This window comes from Podarcis melisellensis (genome assembly GCF_964234715.1).
Source record: "Podarcis melisellensis genome assembly, chromosome: 1".
NCBI lineage: Eukaryota > Metazoa > Chordata > Lepidosauria > Squamata > Lacertidae > Podarcis > Podarcis melisellensis.
Genome location: NC_138528.1, coordinates 23,612,945 through 23,635,236, shown reverse-complemented (window position 1 = coordinate 23,635,236; position 22,292 = coordinate 23,612,945). Strand labels below are relative to the sequence as shown.

General features: G+C 43.8%; 1 protein-coding gene across 6 annotated transcripts in view; it reads right to left on the bottom strand.

Annotated features, from left to right (window-relative positions):
• FOXN3 (forkhead box N3) overlaps positions 1-22,292 on the bottom strand; it is a 194,428-nt gene that overhangs the window by 8,875 nt on the left and 163,261 nt on the right. For 4 of the 6 annotated variants that reach the window (XM_081912834.1, XM_081912832.1, XM_081912833.1 and 1 more), the window contains exons 5-6: positions 16,316-16,381; positions 6,984-7,092 (exon numbers count right to left, since the gene is read on the bottom strand). In XM_081912834.1, the coding sequence (XP_081768960.1) occupies positions 6,984-7,092; positions 16,316-16,381 (175 nt within the window). The remainder of the gene's footprint in view (positions 1-6,983; positions 7,093-16,315; positions 16,382-22,292) is intronic. The other 2 variants (XM_081912835.1, XM_081912836.1) reach the window with 2 other exon arrangements.

Genomic DNA, 22,292 nt, shown 5'->3' with positions numbered 1-22,292 from the left:
AAAGGTACTGCCTTATTCTACATGAGCTTGATCTAGGTCTTTTTGAAACCAGTGATATTTTTAGCCATCCAATGGTAGTGAACTGCCCAAGTTGAATATATGCACGCACAACTTTAAAAATGAAACTAAACTCTAATTGGCTTACAATGAGCTAAAACAATAAAGATTCGTATGAGAAAATATCTGATTTCTTTGCTTTGAATCTGCACTCTGCTCTCTCCTCCCTTGTACATTAATTATAGCTGTGTCTGAGCACACCAAACTATGGCTTGTATCCAACGAAGTTGTCCCCGCTCTCCCTTTCCTCCTCTCCTGCACAGCTTCTGAGCATCCCATTTTGATGCAGAGGGTTGGGGTGAAACCCAGAAGAGACTGGGGTGTGGAGGAGGGAGAGGAAGCCCTGTTTTGCAAAACAAACAAACAAAAAACCCAGAGTTTGCTGTGTTGTGACACAACAGCAAACTATGGTTTGCCACAAACTGCAAAACTATGTGCTTCTGATCATGGTGAGCTAGGAAAGGAAGCAGTATATGAGTCTGAGGCTCACAGCTGCTCATACATTTTACATTTAACCATGGTGTCACCATTTGCCACAAAGGAACTTCTATTAGTTATCATGTTAAGCTTTTGAAATGATAACAAAACCAACAATATACATGTATGAGAAGCTGGCAAGATTGCAAAGACCTTTTTTTCCTGAGAGAGATAAATACAAATGTTAAAAATAACAAACCACAAGTTGCCACCTCCCCTTCCAAATTTCCATCCTTTCTTGCTCACTAACATTTTTTTCCTTGGACATGAGGAGGTAGTTTATGATCCATAAATTATATGCAGAACCCAGCAGGGGGGGAAAAGACAAAGACAAAGCTCTTTCAATTATTAATAGCTAAATGCAATGTCATTCATGATTGTGCAGCACGCCAGATGCATTCACTCTGAGACGGTGTCACCACTGCAGGGGTTGTCATTAAACGATGCCAAATGCTTTAGAGAAGAAGTCATCCATATTCAAAACAATGGTACGGTGCATTTAAAACCAGCTCCTTCAAACCATTCATTAAGGAAGAAGCACGTGACGCCCTTTGAAGTGGCAGATTTCTTGGTTTTTAAGCCAAAATGGTACGTTTTGAAGATGATGCTCAAGATCAGCACAATTTAGGGGAAAGACTTAAGTGACTTGGGTCATCATCATTATTCTTTTCGCCTTTACTAGTTCTGGCAATTGCTGAATTAATGCGAAGCAGTCAAGAGGATGTGCCACTGAGGCTTTGCACGACACTTGGCAAGAACACTCTTGCTCCGAGGGAGTCGAGGGAGTGGAGAGATTGAGCACAATAGGTGAGAAGTTGCACAGCATGGCAGACTCTGTGTAAGAGAGAGCATATCCAGCTTTACAAGCCAATTGGTGCACTACCATATTTTAATTTTACCGAACTTGTTTAGATGGTAAGGGGTGTGTCTGTGTGTGTTTATAGAAGCAAACCAGGTTGCCTCCTCATATCCAAAACTGCAGATGGATAACTGAGGTGAAACAAATACTAGTCTACTGATTTATGCACAAACCGTTAACAGTCAATGGGCAACCCACCCTGATCTAAGTTGCTAAGAGGGCCCTGGAAAGCTGCTTCCCTTCTGCCAACCCTATGGAGGTCCACGCCCCGCTCAACTTTCTCTCACTGGGCTAGGCAGATGAGGAGCACAGATAGCAAGTGCCACCTGTTTAGCCCGACAGGAGAAGAACATGGGGTGCCTCCACTAACGGCATTAGCAATCTGCCCCACGGCATGTAGGCAGTATTTCTCCAAGCTTCCTGGATGCTGGCAATTGCAGCTTGCAGGGACCTTGGAAGCTGCCTTATATAGCAGGCCCATCTAGCACAATATTGTCTGCTCTGAGAGGCAGTGGCTGTTCCAGGACCCCAGGCACAGATCCTTCCTGCCACCTGGTACCCAGTCCTCTGAATTAGAGATGCTGGGGCTTGAGTCTGGGGCTGTCTGCATGGAAAGTGTACTCTTTATGACACCTGACTGAAATTAAAAAGAATACATGTTGCCACATGTACCCCCCCCAATTTCACACCCACCCACATAAAAATCTTTGTGAAAAAGTTATATCAGACCCCAAAGTCCACATGGAGTCTCCATTCCGATATAACATTTTTCTCTCCACTGGCATCCCATGGAAGAAGACCATCTGACCACCTAAAGATTGCTGCTTTTTTGAACAGTAGGGGCTTGGTTGCACAGAGAAGAGCAGTGATGTGGTGATGTGGCTTTTCCTGAAAATACCAAGTTGCAAATGCAAATTAGGGTATGTTTTCTGATCCTCTAGGCTTATAGAGTGTTCCATCGTAGCATGACTATTTAATTGTATTTATTAAACAAAACTAAACATTTCAGAATCAGGCTTGTCTGATATTTATTTGCAATTGGCACCCATTCATTGTTAGTCCCTGAAGCCCAAGGCAACTTTTCTGGAGTTCCTTTTAGCATTCATATAACTTCTGTTTTAAAACAGCTGCATTGGTTACAGTTCTTTTTGGGGTCTAAATGAAGGTACTCACCTTAGTGTTCAAAGTCCTAGAGGACTTCGTGTTTCAGATATTTGGGGCCTATCTCCTTTCCCTACAGAGCCTCTTGGGTATTAAAATCAGTGGAGGGACCCCTCTTGGTAGTTTCACCATCTTCAGAAGTCTGGGGCTGGTGGTTGTCTGGGCATTCTCTGTGACAGCCCCTAGGTTGTGAAATTCCTTCTCCACAGAGGTGCGCCAGGGACCTTCATTGCATAGTTTCCACCATATGCTCAAGATGGACCTCTTTACCCTGGCTTTTGGCATATGGGATATGTGTTTTCAGGGCCCATCCAACTCCTGTGACTGCTAATTTGTTTTTAATCGGATCGAATATTGAATTTAAAATGGTTGTGACCTGTCCTGGGATAGTGAAGGGTGGGTAATAAATTAAATAAGTAGCAACTTCTTCCTACTCTTGAAAAAGCCTTTTTGTCAAGAGCTGCAAAGGTGTAAACCAGGAACCATTATTTGTGTTTGCAGCCTACCACTTGTGGTGAGCAACCGAAGCTTCAGCATTGCTTATCTTCATAGCAGTGAATTGTCCTTGGGCTTTGGACAAGAAGGGCTATAAACAGGCTGGGAATTTTCCTGAGGAGCAAGGTTTTCCTTGGTATATTTCTAGATGGATCTTGGTTTCAGCTCCTGGTTCTTGGTTTGAAGCTATCCTCTGACAGCTGCCTAAAACTTAGTTCTGACACCTCTCTGTGTGTGTGCACAGTGGCCCCTCTCTATTGATTCTGGTTAAGAGCAAAGTATATTGTTGTATGGCCAAATGTAATTGTTCTGGAGAATAATCTTTGTGAAGACTGCAGCTTTTAGTCGCTGGTGAATCTGGGAAGTTAGTAGCTTTCGCTACTCCATATTTTCCCACACTTCTGTGCAGCGACGTGGAAGAGTTTCCATTACAAAGCGGGAGAAATGTTTTCTCAGGCACTTCTGGTTCTAAGGGAGTAAATTAGCACTAAGCAGTATTCCCTGGCATAATCAGGTCCCATCCCAGTGGGTCAAAGAGTACAAATCAATGCAGCTAAGTCTGTTGTATTATTGGCAGGAAAACTTACAGGAGGGATTTCACATCATAATTATATATGCAAAGCTCCACTGCAAACACAGCCTGTGTAATGATCTGCTAATAAAACGGGGCTTTGACTATTATCAGAACAGATGTAGCATTAATGCAAAGGTGTGCACTGTCAATGCGGAGGGAAGTTCACCCCTGAGAGCATTGGTATCAACATGGCATATGTTTCCAGAATCCTGTATTCCCAAAAGCAACCTCTGCTCTGCGACGTATAAAGTGTTTTTTGGACTGAACAAGGGGAACCCTTTAAATCGTCCAGATTTATTTATTTGCAAAAACACTTGCTGGCTTCTCATTTGGGAAGATGTGGTCAGGCCTGCGTATGCCTGGTAACTACACTACATGCTACAATGGTTAATTTTGCTTTGGTGCTACTCAAAGTGTCAAAATGGCCAGTTAAAAAGGAACGTAAAAAATGGCAAATAAATATATTTTGTTTATTTATAAAGAAAGATCAAATTTGTACAAAATAGGTATGGGTATAAAATAATGACAGAAGGCAGGCCTCAAAGCAGAAGCTGGAAATGAAGTCCCAGAGCCAAATTGATCTCTTTTTACCAAACCAAGAGCAGAACTGAGGTAAAAATAATACAGTTGGGCCTTTGCTTTATTACCCACCCACCCTTCTCCAACTGGTTCTCATGAAAAACTAATTGCTGACCACAGTTCAACAGTGCAGAATAAAACAGGTGCCATAATCTGCATGTTTTTCTCAGCATGAGGGCACGGAAAAGTGTTATTTCCCCAGACATTGCTGAAGTGTACATTCTCATTTTTCCTTGTATGCAAGGTAGTGTAAGTGAACACGTCTAAATACTGAGCAGGAATGCCAAACATTTGTAGTGGGGAGGGAGACAGGCGGAGGTAACCATTTCCCCCCCTCAGGAATTCCCTCAAAGGCCTCATGTGAGACATGGGAGGAGCCATGGCCAAAAGTGGGTGGGGCCAGAGCTGGTACCTTGGCACCAATTTTCCTTCTGCCATCCGCCCCCCCCCCGCCCCCGCTAAAATCCCTTCCAGTGAAGCAGCTAGGCTTAGAAAAAAATCCGGGCTGGCAACTGCCTCTTCCAATCCACCCCCCTGCCACCAAAAAGGAAAAGAAGAAGAAAAGCGGCAATTAGGGTTGTAAAGATGCCCCATTCAGGGGCGTATGAAGGGGGCGCGCCCCGGGTACCACTCTGGGGTGTGTGTGTGACAAGATGGCCCGCTGCCTCCCCCCAGCTGTAGAGTGGCCGAGGGTGCGCATGCAGTCAGTATGGGCACCGCTCATGTGCCGTCTGTATGGGCTGCCACTCACATGGCAACCGTACAGGCTGCCGCTCGTGCGCCCATGGGCGGTTCGCCCCGCTCCTTGGCATCCTGCCCCGGGTGCCAGAGAGGGTTCCTCCGCCACTGGTCCCATTCACACCTCCATCTTGGCCTTTATACATTATAATGCACAGGGTGGAACAGAGAGAACAGCTTGTTTATGGCAGAAATGAAATCTGAACCAGGGACTTCTGGATTCCTGGTTCAGTCTCTTGGTCATTAAGCTTCTAGCTTCCATTCACAATGAAAAATCCTTGCAATCATTCGCTTTTAACACGTTCCCGTTAACTTTTTTCATCATTGCTCCACTTCAAAAAAGTAGCAATGGAGGCAATGACAAACATATGGTCCCATTTAGTAAGAGAGATCCCATTACATGAAAGTTCCCCAATACAATCTATGACAGCCTTCCTTAATGTGGTGCCCTCCATAGTCTTTGGACTACTACTCCCATCAGCCCTAGTGAGCATAGTCATGGGCTAATGGGAGCTGTAATCTAAAACACCTTGAGGGCTCCAAGTTGGGGAAGGCAGATCCGTGAGCATTCCTCCCTGGAAAGGCATTACGTGTAAGTTCCAAATGTAATAAATGGGAGCGTAGAATAACCCTTGCTGTTGACAAATGTTTTCTTTGTGATTATGGCTTAATGTCACCAGACAGGAGCACATTTAAAAAGGAGTAATTACAAGAAAATTTCAGAGACCACTCTTGTCAACCTGACATTTCACCTGTAAAAAAATTGACCACAGACTACCAATTCATACTAGTCAAGAATTGCTCTTCAGAACAATATAATGATGTTTTATAATTTGTATGGGCTTGCTGTTGTAAAAACAACAACACAGAATAGTAAAAACAGGAAGCAAAAATAGCAGCAACAAGCAACAGAAAAGCAGTGCGGATATAGTGAAATAAGAGCTGCTGTCAAAAAAACCATGTTCTGTTGGGGCAGCTTTAGTGCTAAATAATGATGATTCAACACACTAAAAATAGTCAATTTCCATTTACAGATTAGACTGAAACAAAAGATCTATTTATGTGGTTTAAGCCAAAAGGACAACAGCAGCATAATGACATAATCTCCCATGGCTAATCTTTACGTATGTCAAGTGGCGAATTCGCCCTGGGTCTTAGTATTTTCGAACAATGCACATTATCCAAACAATTCACAACACCTTGGGTTGGACACTCAAAGGTGAAATGATTGCAAAAGATCACTAACTAATTGGCTCAAGGGCCAGCAGCCAAGTGAGCTTGCACAGAAACTGGGAAACAATGAAATTCATTCATTCAATTACTGTTTGAAAAGGGAACAGTCTACAAATGGCTTAAACAGGCTACAACTGTGAGATGTAATGAACAAAACACACACACACAGAGAAAAAAGTGTACTTAAGCATGTTGGCTAAATACTTAGCTGAAATGCTGCATTTTTCGTATGTTGTGAGCACACAAGTAGTCATTTGTACATAATCTTGTGATCAAGTAGACTATGGGCACTTGACCAGTTGCATTTTTTGGGGGGGACGGACGGACAAGGACAAAGCATTCCCTGATGGTACTGAAATAGTGAGAATAGCCCAGAAAAGAAAGAAAAGACCCAAATCTAAGACATGTCTTAATATTCAGTGAAATATGTAAAAATATAATAAAATAAAAAATATGCATTTAATATTTTGCCTGACATGGCAATTGCTTCTGGGAGAATTGTATGCTAGAGCCACCCCTTGACAAATAAGAACAGAGTAAAAAGCTGGATAAATTTGTTTTTCTAGTAAATGTTCCTGTACGAATCTGAAAAGCTGCATTACTTGTGTGCAAAGTGTGGCCACAGCCACAGAGAAAGGACACCTCTAGATTTTGCTTCAAAAGGAAGTAAATTGTGGTGTAGAAGCTGCACTGAAAATCTGCCAATGATCTTGCAAATAAACCTGTTGCAAGTTCAGCAGCGCTCTCTCAAAGAGTTCTCCTTTCAAGGTTCTTTGCCATCTCCCGCTGCACCACTGATCCTGTACTTACCTTACTGCAGCAGCCATGCTTCCAATTGGGTTTATTGGCAGTGGCCTGACTCCTGGGAAGATTCCTCTACTCAGAATGCGAGCTCCATTTTGGATAACTCCGGGAGGAACTGGAGGCAAATTGCAAGAAAAAGGGGAGGACAAATTAGCTCAGTTGTGAAACGGACATGTTTATTAAAATATCAAGCTTCATTGGAGCAGGGGGGAAGAAGAATCGCTGCTTCATAAATTTATATATATATATATATATATAAACAACTTAGGAAAGAGTTGCATGTGATATTTCATGAGTCAAGTGTAGCCACAGAAAGTTGTGATAGATCAGTCAGTGCAACATACTGACAAAGCATGAGAGCTCCTCTGATCAAATCTCACTCCAGCAACTGACCTCTTGGGAGAAGTCAACATGTGCAGGTGGAATAAGAGTGGAAAGACTTAATGCTTGCCAGATCAACTCTGTTTTCTTACTAGAACCTGAAGATTGACCAGCTAGAGCCACACACAAATGATACACGGAATTACTCTCCAAGAATATTCTGAACCCAGATTTTTTCTTCTTTTGTACCAGAACTGAACTGAGCTCACAGTCCCTTCACACATAAAGGTCATTACTACTTAGCTTTCTTCATTTCAGCAGTCTTATTTAGGTGTGGGGGGAATGTTTTGTTAAACAAGTGGGAAACAAAAACTCTTGCCGATGTATGCCAAATCACTCAAGAGATTTACCAGTTGACCCTGGTGCATCTTCTGCCCTGTGTCAGAGAATAGGACGTATCTTTGTAAGGTGTCCAAGTTCAATCCATGGCCTCACAAGATAACAGGATCTCACATATTTTACTTGTGAGGAAACACATATACAACGCCAAAAGAAACTCCTTCCAAAGGTGAGCAATCTTAAGGGTGACATCAAAATCCTCACCATGATTACTCAGAAACAGAGAGGCACTTTCTCGAATAAACTGATTGTTTTTTCCTTTTTCTTCTTAGCTTCTAAAAATACATTAACAAACTACCCCAACATAACCCCACCCCTCAAGAAACGGACACAATTTGACTAAAGATCTGAAAGAGGCAACCTTAAATGTTAGTTGAGTGAAAATGAAGTGAACTGTGCTTAGAAAGAATCAGCAAAAATGAGGCAATTCATTTATAAGCTCCCACTTCTCCCCAATTTCCCTTGTAAAACTATGTGCTTGTGTTTCAGACACCTGTTTAGCTCAAAGCAACTCCCTACTCACATTAAAATGAAGGCAAGGTTTCGCATAATGTTTATTTATTTTTACCTTGTCTTTCGGCTCCTAAAAGGGTGCTCAAGGATGCTTACAAGATAATCACCCCCCCAAAAAATTCATATTCTTCAACTGTTACAACAAGGAAAACAGTCAAGACGGATAAAACAGCAGAAAAATTCGTCACAAAACAGTCAGCCCACCAACATATTCATTAGAAATCCTATTTACAGTAATGCCCACCTTAAAAACGTAAGAGATTCTATGAAAGAAAAAGTAATCACGCATCTCTGTGGAACACAGTTTCTTGATTGTGGTCCAATCTCCCCCCCCCCCCATTTTTAACCACAATACAAGCAGGTAGAACAACAATATATAGTGTCTTCTAATAAATGTCGGCCATGGGATCTAGCCAGATGTTATGGGGGCACATGACTGCTGCCAACCTCCTCTTCCCTAGTGATGTAGCTCTCCAGATGTTGCTGTACTCCAGCTCCCATCATCCCTTACTACTGGCCATGCTGGCTGGGGCTGGTGGCAGCTGAAGTCCGACACAAACTGGAGGGCCAAAAGTTCCCCATCTATGCCCTGTAACATCTAATTGCACCATCAGAATCCACCTTCGAGTTTCTATTGCCAGCATCTAATATTGGATGAAGGGAACAAAATAAATAAGGCACCCATTAATTGCACGAACCGCCAGCATACACTGTAAGCAAAGGATTGCCAGGAATGACAGATTTAATTTACACGCCTTAACTCTTGTTGCACCCATCAGATGACAGAAAATTGTACATTTTCCTGCAAAATAATCTTTTTCCCCCTTCCTTTTTTGTCCTAAGGAAATGCCACTTCGAGCCCATTAAAACAATTAGGCTTTTGCTGATATTTCCAGCAGATGTTCCACAGTGTAAGGGTACCCATCACACAACAAGGGGGATCGTTTGGAGGAAACTGAAGTTAGCTCAAAAGAGGCCCTATACATCTATTCAAGAGTGTTCAATAGAAACGTCTTTGTTCCATGGGAAAACGTTGCCTCCCAATGCTCAGGCTTCATGGCACTCAAATTGAAATGGACATCAGATGCCCAAGGCGGCTGCTGAACTGTGTGCCACTTTTGCACCAATGACATTTGCTTTATGCAGGCGCAGATGTAATGTTCCTAATCAGGCTGTGGGATTGCAAACTTCCTTCGCCCACCACCTCCTCCGTTCAGAAGCACAAGTCTAACCACATCAGCACCAGCTATAACAACGGTTAAAGCTAAATAGATTTCCCACTTAGCCCAGAATCTGAAATCAACTTTAAGCCACTATTTCGGATCTTGCATTAAGCAAGTCAACAACAGCACAGCTGGAACCTGGGACACAGAAGCCAGACCTTTGGTCTACCCAGCCCACTACAAATCTACTCCGACTAGCAGCAACTCCCGGCCTCCTGCACAGAGGTAGTAGGCACAGGAGTCTTCCCTTAGTCCTGCTACTGAATATTATTTTAATTGCAGGTCTGGAGATTGAAACTGCGACTTTTTTGTGGTACTTCTCATATCTGTGATGGCAACCAGTAGCAGGGGGTGTAGTGGAGTGGAGCAGAACCACCCTCCTGACACCAGCATTGTTGCTGCAAACCTGGACTGGGATGGGGCGAGATAAGGGCCATGTGATGGAAGTGTCAGGTGACCACAACCTGATAAGCAGCACTGATGGAGTCAGGAGGGCAACTCTGCCCTACCTGCGCATACCGCTACTAATTGAACAGGGGTGGCATTGTGGTATAAACCACTGAGTCTCTTGGGTTTGCCGATCGGAAGGTTGGCGGTTCAAATCCCCACGACGGAGTGAGCTCCCGTTGCTCTGTCCCAGCTCCTGCCAACCTAGTAGTTCGAAAGCACGTCAAAGTGCAAGTAGATAAATAGGTACCGCTGCGGCGGGAAGGTAAACGGCGTTTCCGTGCGCTCTGGTTTCCGTCAACGGTGTTCCATTGTGCCAGAAGTGGCTTAGTCATGCTGGCCACATGACTTGGAAAGCTGTCTGTGGACAAATGCCGTCTCCCTCGGCCTGAAAGTGAGATGAGCGCCGCAACCCCATAGTTGCCTTTGACTGGACTTAACTGTCCAGGGGTCCTTTACCTTTTTTTACCTTTTACTAATTGGAATTTGTGCTGCAGGAGATCCTTTTGCCTGCTACTGGTTGCTCAGCACACTATAGCTAACTGGGGTAAAGCCATAAGGAGCTGTACATCTGCTGCAGCCCAGGAAAGGATTTTTTTCAATCCACCTTAAGCATGGCAAGGATAATGTGGGATACCAATTTAGGAAAATGAATGAAAGAAACTATCAAATGACTCAGCTGCCTGCCCCAGCCTGTGTTGTCTCAACCTGGGAAATGCCCTTCAAGTTCCTAATGGTCCCTGTTGCCCCATTTGGGCACATCAGCCATAACAGGCTGGTCCTCATGCTCACTATTACTGCTTCCGCTCCAAACTCTATTTACTTTTATCTGATCTCTTACTTCAGCTTCCTTTTGCACACTCGCCTCATTAAATCCCTCCTCAAACCTAATCCTTGGAGAATCATTTTTTATTTTTTATTAGCAACATTGTCAGCAGCCGCTTAAGAACCTCTGTGTCAGCAACATGCCTGCAAATCTGTATCATATGTCTACATTTTATATTTGTTTATGTCTTCCCTTTTCTGTTCTACTCTTCCTTGTGGTACACTATGGGCTGCCAGGTCAGGAATTTTTTTTTTTATTATTTAAATGCCTGAAGTTCTTTGAAGCTCTCAGCAATTTGTGCAGGGCATGTTGCAAATCAAAATGAAAATTTAAGTTAAAAATGTTTTGCCTTTTAGTAGTGCTTTCCATGCCATTTAAGATTTGGCAGATCTCAATGCACGAGCTAGCAGCTCCACACAGTGGATAAAGAACAAGTGGCATGGACAACCTATGCCTATGCAGTTAGCAGTGTCGCTGATTATTAGAACCGTCATCCAGAGAGAGACAGGAAGAGATAAGCGTACACCAGGTAAGGATGGATTCATCAATTTGTCAGAACACGTCAATTCCACATGTGTACATTCGTACGGTTCCATCCCCACTTTCACATTACTCTGCATGAAAATGATCTTCAAATATTACTCTCTCTCAACGTACGCAATTCTAAATGCATGTTCTAAAACACATGTTTTGTTTGGGTGCATTTTCAAAGCTTGGAATTGTGCTACTGCAAAATTCAGGGAAGTGAAAACCTGAAGGATAAATTTCTCATTTCCCGTTCCACACATTTGTCTGGCAGGTGCATATCAAACAATTTCCCACCGGAATTCACATAAAGCCAATTCCTCAAACATCTCTAGCAGGTGTTTTTACACCTCTGAACAGTGGGACCCTCCATTCACCCTTTTAAGTTTTCCTGCTCTCAAAAAAGTGGTTTGCCATGTACTATATATGGAAGTTGCTTGGAAGATAAGCCCCACTGTACATGCGTAGTAAGGTTGTGTATGCGTGTTAGAGATTAGGTGGTTCCCTTTAATTTAAACATTTCTAAAAATATAAATAATGGCATTCAACTCAGCCAATAGGATTATAATAATTCTAAAGTGGGTAATTCTGAAATATAATTAACTAGATATATTTTATCTACAAAATCTAGAGATCTAAAGAATTATTATCTAGTGATAATAATCTATCTAGGACTCCAGTCATGTACTTTGTTCATTATCCCCCCAGCCCAGCCCAGCCCAGCCCAATGGAACCACTGACTTCCCTCATCTATGATGGCAGTTTCATGTGGCCATCACAATGAACCAAAAGAGATGGGTAAGAACACTGAACTTGCCAGGGAAAGTTCAGCCATTTCACCCACTGTTTTACACCTGGAATGTATACACAACTCTGAAGATAAAGAGGTCTGGGGGCTGTTATTCTAATGCAAATGTTCATGTCGATATTCTGCATGAAACAAGAGTAGCTCTGCTTGCCTCAGTAGGGAAGTCCACCAAGACAGGGGCACTGATGTAGGAGGGGTCCATTAAAAGATGTATGTGGGCTTCCACACCTGTTTATCGGTCCTTACTTCCCTGCATAGCCCTGTTTGTGACCCCTGCATCTCCAACCACTTAACCGTTGTCAGCCTGCCTCTATAAAGGCCCGGACCAAGTCCCAGCCATTTTCTGAAAAATAACTCCTTTCTCTCAGAGAAAGATGAAATAGTCAGCGCAGAAGACCCTAGTGTCCTGGGACCAGTAAGATAAGAAATGTCTTTTAACATGAACAAATTGCTCCAGTAACAGAAATCAAGGGTATGAAACCCACAGAGGTAGTACCAAGGTAATCCCTTAAAGATACAATGAGAATTAAATGAATACCTCCAGGGGTGCTCCCTCCCTATGCTTAGTGATACCCATTAACCACGTTAGCATAGAGTTCCATAGAAGCTCTCACCTAGCAAACTTGGTGCCCTCCAGATGTTGTTGGACTACAGCTCCCATCATCCCCATCAACTGACCATGCTGGTGATGTAGTCTATAACATCTGGATGGCACTGCATTGGGGAAGGCTGGTCTAGTACTACCAAATCTCTCTCTTGCTGATTACATAACCATGTCATGCTGCTTCCATCCTCAGCAGTCAAAGTCCTCTATGACCATCCATTCTCTTCTGCTGTTCCCCTCTGCGTTGGAACCACAACTCTACGAGTGGGCAGTTAGGCCAAATCCAGATGTCAAGAAGAATGCCACCTTCCCCCCCCCCCCATACCTAGTTTCCCACCAAGAAGCAGATGAGGAAGGAGTGCCAGTCGTGACAATAAGATGACCCTACATAGTGCTTGTGGGGTGGGGGTACAGGCTATCACAACATTTCCATTTCAAAACAGCCCTGCAGAAAATAACTTGCTGACCAGGGATCAATATAATGCTACTCCTCTTTCTGCACGTTTTCCTCCAAAACCCTGACTTCACTTCACAGGCCAGGTTTTTTTTGAGTTCACGGCCTCTCTCTAATCTTATTCTGTCATCCAAACCACCAAATAATCAGCAGCAATCTCTGAAGTAAGCAAGTGCACAGTCGTGATGTGTTCAGCCTGACACTGCATGCTCAATCAAGCACCGACAAGTGGAAGCGGAGGAACCAAACAGGGCTTCTCCAACACCATCCTAAAGCCAGCCAGCCAAGTAAGGAGACAGGAGGGGGAGCAGGATCCTTATACCACTCTGCAAAGCACCACATGCATTGATGGTACAATACTAAAGATAACAATGAACAACAAGACTTGTTCATTGTAACTATCCCCTCTACAAAGCCTTAGGAACCACACAGTGATTTGCAACTATGGTTTGTTTTGCACAATTAAGAAAGCATGCCACATTTTGCGTGTTGCTTGGAGTTTCCAGAAGTGACTCTTCGGTGACAAAACAGGGTGCAAATTCTGAACCACGTCAGATAGTTTAAATGAGAAAAGGCATAGGCTTGCTTTGGAGAGTTAACTACCATTCTGTATCTCCAACTGAGCTTAGAAATCCCATTACAATTATAGCTATGAGGATGGAAAGACAGCCATCTTTTTATCTTAGCACTTTATATCCGCTGTGTGCAAAAGATGATGGTCAAATGTGCTGTGGTGTAATCTGTATAGAAATAAAATCAAATAAAATATCTGGTCAGCTCACTCAGCTCTTGCACACTTTTTTATCTGGAAACTATCATACATGGTTGGAAGCACGCGCGCACACACGCACACACACACCCTGGAAACACTGATAGAAGAAAAATATAAAAGTTTAGCGGGGAGGAAGGAACAGTGCCAGGAGGGGAAAAGAGCAACATATCCTTTCCCCTTTAACAATAATACACTTGTTGTGCTCCTATGTTTGCACAGTCTTGAAACAGCTTCTCTGGCTTCCTGGCTGTTTCCAAGGACCATTCAAAGTGTAATGGTTGGGACCCAAGACTGTTCATCCCCGTATGAACCTGCCCAGGCATTAAGATCTGCCCCAGAAGCCCTTCTCTTGCTGTCCTGCGAGGAATTTAGCGACCAGAGAAAGGTGGCACAGTCTGTATATGGAATGTGCTCCCCAGAGAGCCCCAGCTGTCTTCTCTATGCTGCATTAGGTATCTGATTAAGACTGTTTTCTTTTCCCGAGCTTCAAAAGGCCAAACTAAACACTGTGTTAACTCTGGAAAACTTTTGCGAAGACTGTTTAATTTACGTTTTTCTCTGACGCTTATTACTTTTATTGTTGATGATGACGATGTTGTCTGATGATGTTGCTGTGCTTGATTTCACTCCACGATATATCCTAAACTTAGTTTGTGCTTTACGGATACTTACTGTTTGCCGCTTTGGAAATTTGCTTAGAATCTAAAAGCAGGATAAACTAGGCAAAATAGATTTGGGTCCCAACTACTGCAAGGGGCGTTCGGCTTGTGGAATTTGGAGGGAGGGGTCTAGTCTCTCTGTCCACACTAGAACCTCTCATTTTCCCCAAATGCTGATCCTGAGGGCCAGGAACTCTGAGAAATGGCCTGGATTTGGTTCACAGGACTGTAGCTGGAACAGTGGTGGGGAGAGAGCGATATCGGCAGAAATCAAGGGCTCCCCTCCCCCTCTTCCGCTACTGCACCATTGGATCCCAGCCATTTTTTGCAATTGCCGCAATGTCACAGAGCTCTGGGGCCACTGCGAACAACTACAAGCAATGGTGGCTGCCCAGCAATGACTGGAGCAATGACTGCTGCACCATCAGCAGCAATGGCCCCTCAGCAGATGCCATATTGTGATGCCGTCTCTGGTTAGGGGACAGATTTAGGAATTATTGACACAATACATATTAATTTTACAGGCCACCTTTACAGACGCTTCAGGTTACAGACTACGCTAACCCTGAAATAGTACCTCGGGTTAAGAACTTTGCTTCAGGATGAGAACAGAAATCGTGCGGCAGCGGGGGGCCCCATTAGCTAAAGTGGTACTTCAGGTTAAGAACAGTTTCAGGTTAAGAACGGACCTCCAGAACTAATTAAGTTCTTAACCCAAGGTACCACTGTAGATATTGCAAAAGCAGTTCCAGTAAAAACAACAGCAACAACACGATTGTTGCCCAAGACTCATCAAGGACTTATTCCACGTGATAACAAGGAACTGTCCTCGGTTTATTCTGTTTAGAGAAGGAATATCTATAAGCTGTTTTACACAGTCCATTTTCTCCTATAAGCAACAATCCTGGCACTCCCTGAGCACATACTCATGTGAACCAATGCAATGTGTGAGCCTGGTAACCAGGCACATGGCAGGCAGAGAATCCCATAAGAGACATTTATTCTAGCCACCACCATCACAGGAATTTCCACTGGCTCTGTTTTGCAACAATCTGGTTCCCATTTCATTTGTCCACATGTACCTGGAGCTATTAGGCTTTGGGACAACAAAATATATTGTCTGAACTAGTATCTATTATTAAAGTTCTGATGTAGTAAGTTTTATAATCTGGATAAGAGCTCTCTAGTGCAGAAATAGGTTTTTCAAAAGAAGAGTGAATACCTGGACTAGGAAAACGCTGGTGGGGAAATCCTGTTCAAGTGCTCCTTTGACAAAGCCACCTTTCTGATCTTTTTTATAAACGGATCTGATTCAGCCATGCAAGTTTAACATTCAGATTAAAGAGTGAATATAATTTTAATTCTTCCTTTCTTCAAGTTTCTCAAAGGCACCCCAAAAAGTGGAAACAGAAAGCAGAACATAATTTTCTAGTGGTGGCCCTAGGTGTGACTGTCTTACCTGTGCTGTAGATGGAAAGTACTTATCAGGCTACTACTGCTTCATTACGACTGACAATTGTATACATCTAATACATGCCACTAGTCATGGGAATCGGAGGTACACAATTGTTGTCGCTCATTAGTTATAGAATTTTACGCACAGGAACCACCCCACAAAATTATACTAAGTAGAGAATTTCCAAGGGTCTAACTGGGAAATCTTGTTTCTCAATCAGAAACATTTTTTTTAATGATTATTTTTAAGCCTGCTAGTCTGTGTGCTTTGTGAAAGAGAAGGTTAGGCTTACATATCTATGGTGCTATAGGCTATAGAAATATCTACTCACAACCTGCTTGTATCTCAGGGGGAGTATTCAAAAGCATCATGGCAGTGGCAGCATCAATGTCAGGATCTGGAAAAATCAACCAATAAATACATTAATTTACAAGTGGACCAATTTCCACTCCCACTAATTTAAAGAATGAACGGAATCTCCACAGTGACGAGTGTTACCAAAAAGTAAGATTAAATTTGCCAATATATATATATAACTGGGAAAAGAAAGATCCTTGCATTTATAAAAAGTTTGTGTATTATTTATTATTTTATGTGGTCCCAATGCTACAGAATTGGCCACCATTCTGCATTTTCCTGCTGGGATAGCCATGCCGCTATTGCGTTCTCAGATAACACTAAACCAAAAACCTTGGTTTATTGAACTAGGGTATGCACAAAGGGGATGTACCATATTTTTTGCTCCATAAGACACACTTTTTTCCTCCTAAAAAGTAAGGGGAAATGTCTGTGCGTCTTATGGATCGAATGTGTGGTTCCTGGAGACGAATTGCCCGAGTGTAGGGGTAAAGAGCGGATCGTGCGGCACGGAGGAGGGAAGGCTGCAGAGAAGAGGCTGCTGGGGTTCAGGGGCGCAGGGGAAGAGCCCTCCCTCGGAGCGCTGCTGCGCCACCACCTCCTCCCCGGAGTCAGGCCAGGCTGGGCTGTGCAGTAGAAGTGGCGGTGAAGGCGGCAGCAGCAGCATTGCCTCTGTCAATCAGGTGGACTTCCCGCACGCATGCACTTCCCAGCCAGCCGCCAGCTGGTGTCTCGGCTGCCTATGCAGGGGAGATCAGCCGCTTGGAGATGTGGCCAGAGCCCCCTGCAGGGCACCTTTGGCAGCCTCTAAGATATGTCCAAAGCGGAGCGGAGCAGCACCCGAACACACGTCCCCCTATTTACTCCAGAGGAATCCAGTCACTACGTAGGTGTGTCTTACAGTCAGGTGCAAAAAATACGGTACTCTCAACACAGCTCCTTTCCTGCTGCTTTGCTCCTCTCTGCATTTAAGTGGCAGGAAAAAACCAGGATTCAGCACTAAACCATTGTTTCCCATTACATGTGCACCCAGAAACTACAGTTAGTGGATTCCAAGCAAGCCAGGATATTAAGTCAACTAAACCATGGCTTGATATCCCGGCTTGTTTTGAAGTAGCTAATCTTAGTCTCAAGTGTGTCATGAAACAGGAGGCTATGGCCAAGTGCTGAATCCTGGTTTGTGAAGAGAGGAGCAAAGCGGCAGGAAAGGTCCAATCTGAGGGTTCACACAATTCATGCATATATTAGCTTATTAAGGACCCTCCAACAGCCTTGTGTCATCACTGGAGTCCAAATCATATCCTTTCCAGATAACATGGCCAACAATCAGGGTGATGGCACATGTGGTCCAAATGTATTTTTTGCATTACATGCAACCCCAGGAGGAGTATTGTGGCACCTTCAAAAGATTAAATATGTACCACAAGATTCTTTCTCTGTGTGTATGAATTCCTTTCAGAGTTGTGATGGAGATTTCTGTGAAACTCAGGGTACGCTCCAGTCCCCCCAAGTCACAGTGTTTGCATGCAGAGGTATTATTATAGGGTTCATCTGACCCCCATTTCCTTATTTCACAGCTCTGAGTCATGCAGTCCATTCAGGAACTGAGAAGTCTCTGTGTGCTTTCCACACCTCCACTCAACCCTCCCTTTTGCCTGGAATACTAGTTACAAGAGTTTCATTGAGCTCTATGGCAATTACTCCGTGTGAAAGCAGTGTTAGAAACTGAGATATGAAAGCTAGGAGCTAAATGGCACCTTAGAACCTAGGTTATGGGGCGCAACAACGGAATATCTAGGTGCACGGTTTTTTTATAACAAGAATACAAAGCTGAAAATGAATGAACTGCAGCTAAGTTATTGTGTTCATTTTTCACATGGTCTAGTCCTCCCCCTGCCCGTCACCCTAATATTCTTAAGAGGGTCTCTTCTCCAGTCTTCAGAGTAGCTGGAAGTGGGGAGGCAGAAAAAGGTCCTCCTTTCCTTCCACTCTGCGGTTTTAATCTGAAATCTTTGGCGCAGTACTGCGTGCCCAGAGCTCAGAAACTGCTTGCGCTAATGAAATTCCCTGTCACAAAATGCGCCTAGAACAATGGGAGTTTCGAACACTGTGCGTAAGTGCTATTCCTGAGGGAAAATCCCTACCGATATGTATCAGATCATAAAGCTGTAGCAAGTGTGTGAGCTAAAAGAGCAGACTGGACAGTCTAAGTCTTAGTACGTAGGGTGTACACAAACACAACAATAGGACATCGTGCCCCAGCAAGTAAGAATTAGAATTCTGTGCCTATATAGGGAGCTTGATAACCATGTATGGGGGGGGCACAAACCTCACAAAGGCACCACAAAGCCATTTGCATCAGGACCACTGTTACTTTTAATAGAAGGATCATCACTTGTCTGCCGTTATCCCTAATCGGTTTCTGAATCCATCATGCGCAGTTGGTTGACAGATGGCAAGTAAGGGACACAGAGCAAAATATGATCCTTTTATAACTATATTCACTTGCCTCCAAGAGGAGGCCGCGCGGCTTCTGTGGAAATAGGGGTAGCCATGACAACGGTAAACAACCAAGAAGGGCCAGTGAATAAGCTGAAAAGAACATCTGCCCCAGCAAAGCGTCCCAGCTGCCCTAGGGCGAAACTTGCTAATCGCCTAGTGATGCTGCGTGACAGGGAAAGCCGCCTATGCCATGTTCAAATAAATGAAGTGTGCAATTGAAGCAGACATAAAAATGCACACCCTTGCCGACTGCTGCCTCTGTGCTTCTAAACTGAATGACTAATGGGATCATTTTTAAGGTGGTTGGGGGGGTGCAGGGGAGAAGAGGGAGGTGAAACACTTGTCACTATTTATGCTAAATTACATACCGCAAAAATTCAATTTGCTGCTAATAGCTTCTTGGCATTTTATTTTGGGTATTATGTTGGAAAATTACATTTTAGTGTTAAAAATACATATTTCATATTTGTTATAAATGCAGTTCAATTTCAAGGGTAATAACGTAATGGAGTAGAAAGCCCTGCAATCTGTTAATAAATACAGAGTGCACACAACCTAAGAGGTTGTAATGGCCACTCTTCTCTCTCTCTCTCTCTCTCTCTCTCTCTCTCTCTCTCTCTCTCTCTCTCTCTCTCTCCCACACCCGCCCATCCTCTCACACACAATTTCTTTCACCTTTTATGGACTTATTTATCTGATGTCTATGCCATCCTCCTTTACAGATGAAGGCTTCACTCCCTCTAATAGCAAACTCAGTGACCCCCCCCCCGCCACCCGGTACTGTGCTAACATCAACAGAGTTGAAATACGGTTACTCAGAAACAAGAGGGAAGTAACGGTGTGCGTGGGGAAGCATCAAAGTTTGAGGAACTACCAAAAATCTTTTTGCATTGTTGTTTTTTAAAAGCCACATACAAAGTGGGTGTGGGGACCCCACCCCCCAACAGAGATGGAAAAACCAAAGAGGAAGAAAACCAACACGGGGTTGGCTGCAGGACGACTTGCAACCACGCGGTTTCCCCTCTGCTCTGACTGGCGCTGCTTCCTGTTCTGGAAGGAAAGGCAATCTTCTATCACTTCATGCCCAGATGAAAAGGTTTTTCAGCATGCAGACTTCTGTGCTGATTTTCTTCAGCTGTTCTCTCTAGCAACAACAGAGGAGGCCACAAAAAAAATGTGTCCAGGGCTGTGTAGTGAAGAAAACTTGACGGAACGTATAGTGGTCAGGGTAGCTGCAGGATCATTCATAAGCTGCTGTGCACGTAGAAGAACAGTCTATTGCACCCAACTCATTTACAGACATGTGGACCCATATGAGGTAATGCATGCAATGGCATGTATTGCTGCACATCTGGTCGTGACCTGTAAACAGCCCTGCCCTATGAGCATGCTTCTGCAGAACAAGCAGCTCCATAGCCACCCATCAGTGATATGGGGCGGAGTGCTTTATGGGTCTGAAGAAAACAATCAATTTCATAAGCTCATCAGTAGCTAGGAACGGATGCCAACCGCAAATACAGTATTAGGCAAACTTTGGCAGCGACAAAAGTTTTCTTGCATTGTTTACTAACTACAAGGAAAACAAATGTGCTAAATTATGCCAGCTGCATGTCAGTGCAGAACACGGTTTACTTTGGAGTACAGGATGATAAAGCAAAAAGCAGGTTAAAAAAAAGGCATTAGACTGTGTGCACATACAGGCAGCGTTCGAAAATCCCCAGGCGCATTTTGCTACTGGTGTGGGTCCAACAGCAACGACATGGAGATTTCTGCGGTGGGTGGAGATTAAAACCAAACGCATCTTAGAATATAAAATGTCACCTCTCAAGTTATGCAAGCATATTCTGATATGCGGGAGTTCTACCTAATTTTTTTTTAAATGCTGAAATGAATGGATTGTGTGGTTCCTGTCCCAATCAAATGTGTCATTTCATGTTGATTTTAAAATTAACCCAATGCCATTTTTGTTTGAAAAACAACCCCTCTCACATTTCTCCTTTCAAAAGTTGATGCATACATCCTGAAACAGTGGGGTGGATGGGATGGCAGTTCTTACTTGACCTCCCGAAAGCCGAGTCACTTCTGTTTACTGAGAGGGAGAGGGGCAAAGCAACGGGGAGGGCAGTGCGGAGAAATCATAGTGGCAGGAGCTCCAGATTTAACTCTGCTGCTGCATCTGCACCACGCTGCCCTTCCTGCTGCCTTGCCACTCTCCCTGAAGGTAAGCAGCATCAACTCTGCTGTCAGGAGGTCAGGTAAGAGCCGCTGCTCCATCATGCCATCCACTACTGTCCTGAAACAGGAAAGAAAATAAAGAAATGCCTCCGTTTCTCTCATGACTATGACATCAATGCAAATTATGAATGCTGACTGTGTTAGGAGAAAACTCAGCCTATTGGATGAGAAGTTCATTTGAGAAAGAGGACGTCTTTATAATCTCAATCACGTGGAGCCTTACGTGTGATGTGGGCCATATTCATCACAAAGTCACAGATAATTACCAAAGAACTACTTTACACACACACACACTGCAAAGGCTCACATATTCCGCAACAGCAATCTGTGCTATCATTTCTTAGAAACCAAATCTTAACTCCCCATCAGTTGCAATGGTTTGTCCTGGCACATTGGATGGGCCTGCTATTCAAGTACCACAACTCCAGAGTCCCTAAATCAGGGGTGAGGAACCACTTTCAGACTGTCAGCTGCATTTCCTCATGGGGAACCTTCTAGGGACCATGTGGCCGTGGTAGGTGGAGCCAGGGGCAAAGTGGGTGGAGCAACATACATGACTCTCATTTTCACACAGCAGGCTACATTCCTGCCATGCAAAAACCAGAGGCTTACATCTCTTTCCTCCTTCTAGGCAATCCATTTTACATGCATTCCTCCAAATGCCCCCTAGAGGCATTACCTCATTCTCTAGACCAGGGGTAGACTGTTAGTTTCTGTTTCCCTCACTGAGCAGCAGCTGCTAGTCACAAGACTATGTTTTTCATTCCAGTCAGGTTACTGTTGGATTCTCATGGGAAAGGGAGACTGGATGTGACGTTCACTGGTTTCCTATTTCTTTGTTCTTTTGTTTCTTTAGAGTTGCTCTCTGCTCTCACAGAGGTAAGATGTATATTTGTGTCTTCTCGGTATAGCTTAGAAATAAAGTTTAGCAATGTAGCCATACCTGCCTCATCCTTTCGTTTGCAGACTCTGGGATTATGCTCTGCTGGGCTCAAGTCAAGTTGAGCCGTATCAGCTCAAGGGCCGGAGCCGAATAAAAATAATATGTTTGGTTATGGGCCCAGAACCTAAGGCCCAGGGGCCAGATGCGGCCCAATCGCCTTCTCAATCTGGCCTGTGGATGGTCCAGGAATCAGCATGTTTTTCATGAGTAGAATGTGTCCTTTTATTTAAAAAACTTATCTGGGTTATTTGTGGGGCCTGCCTGGTGTTTT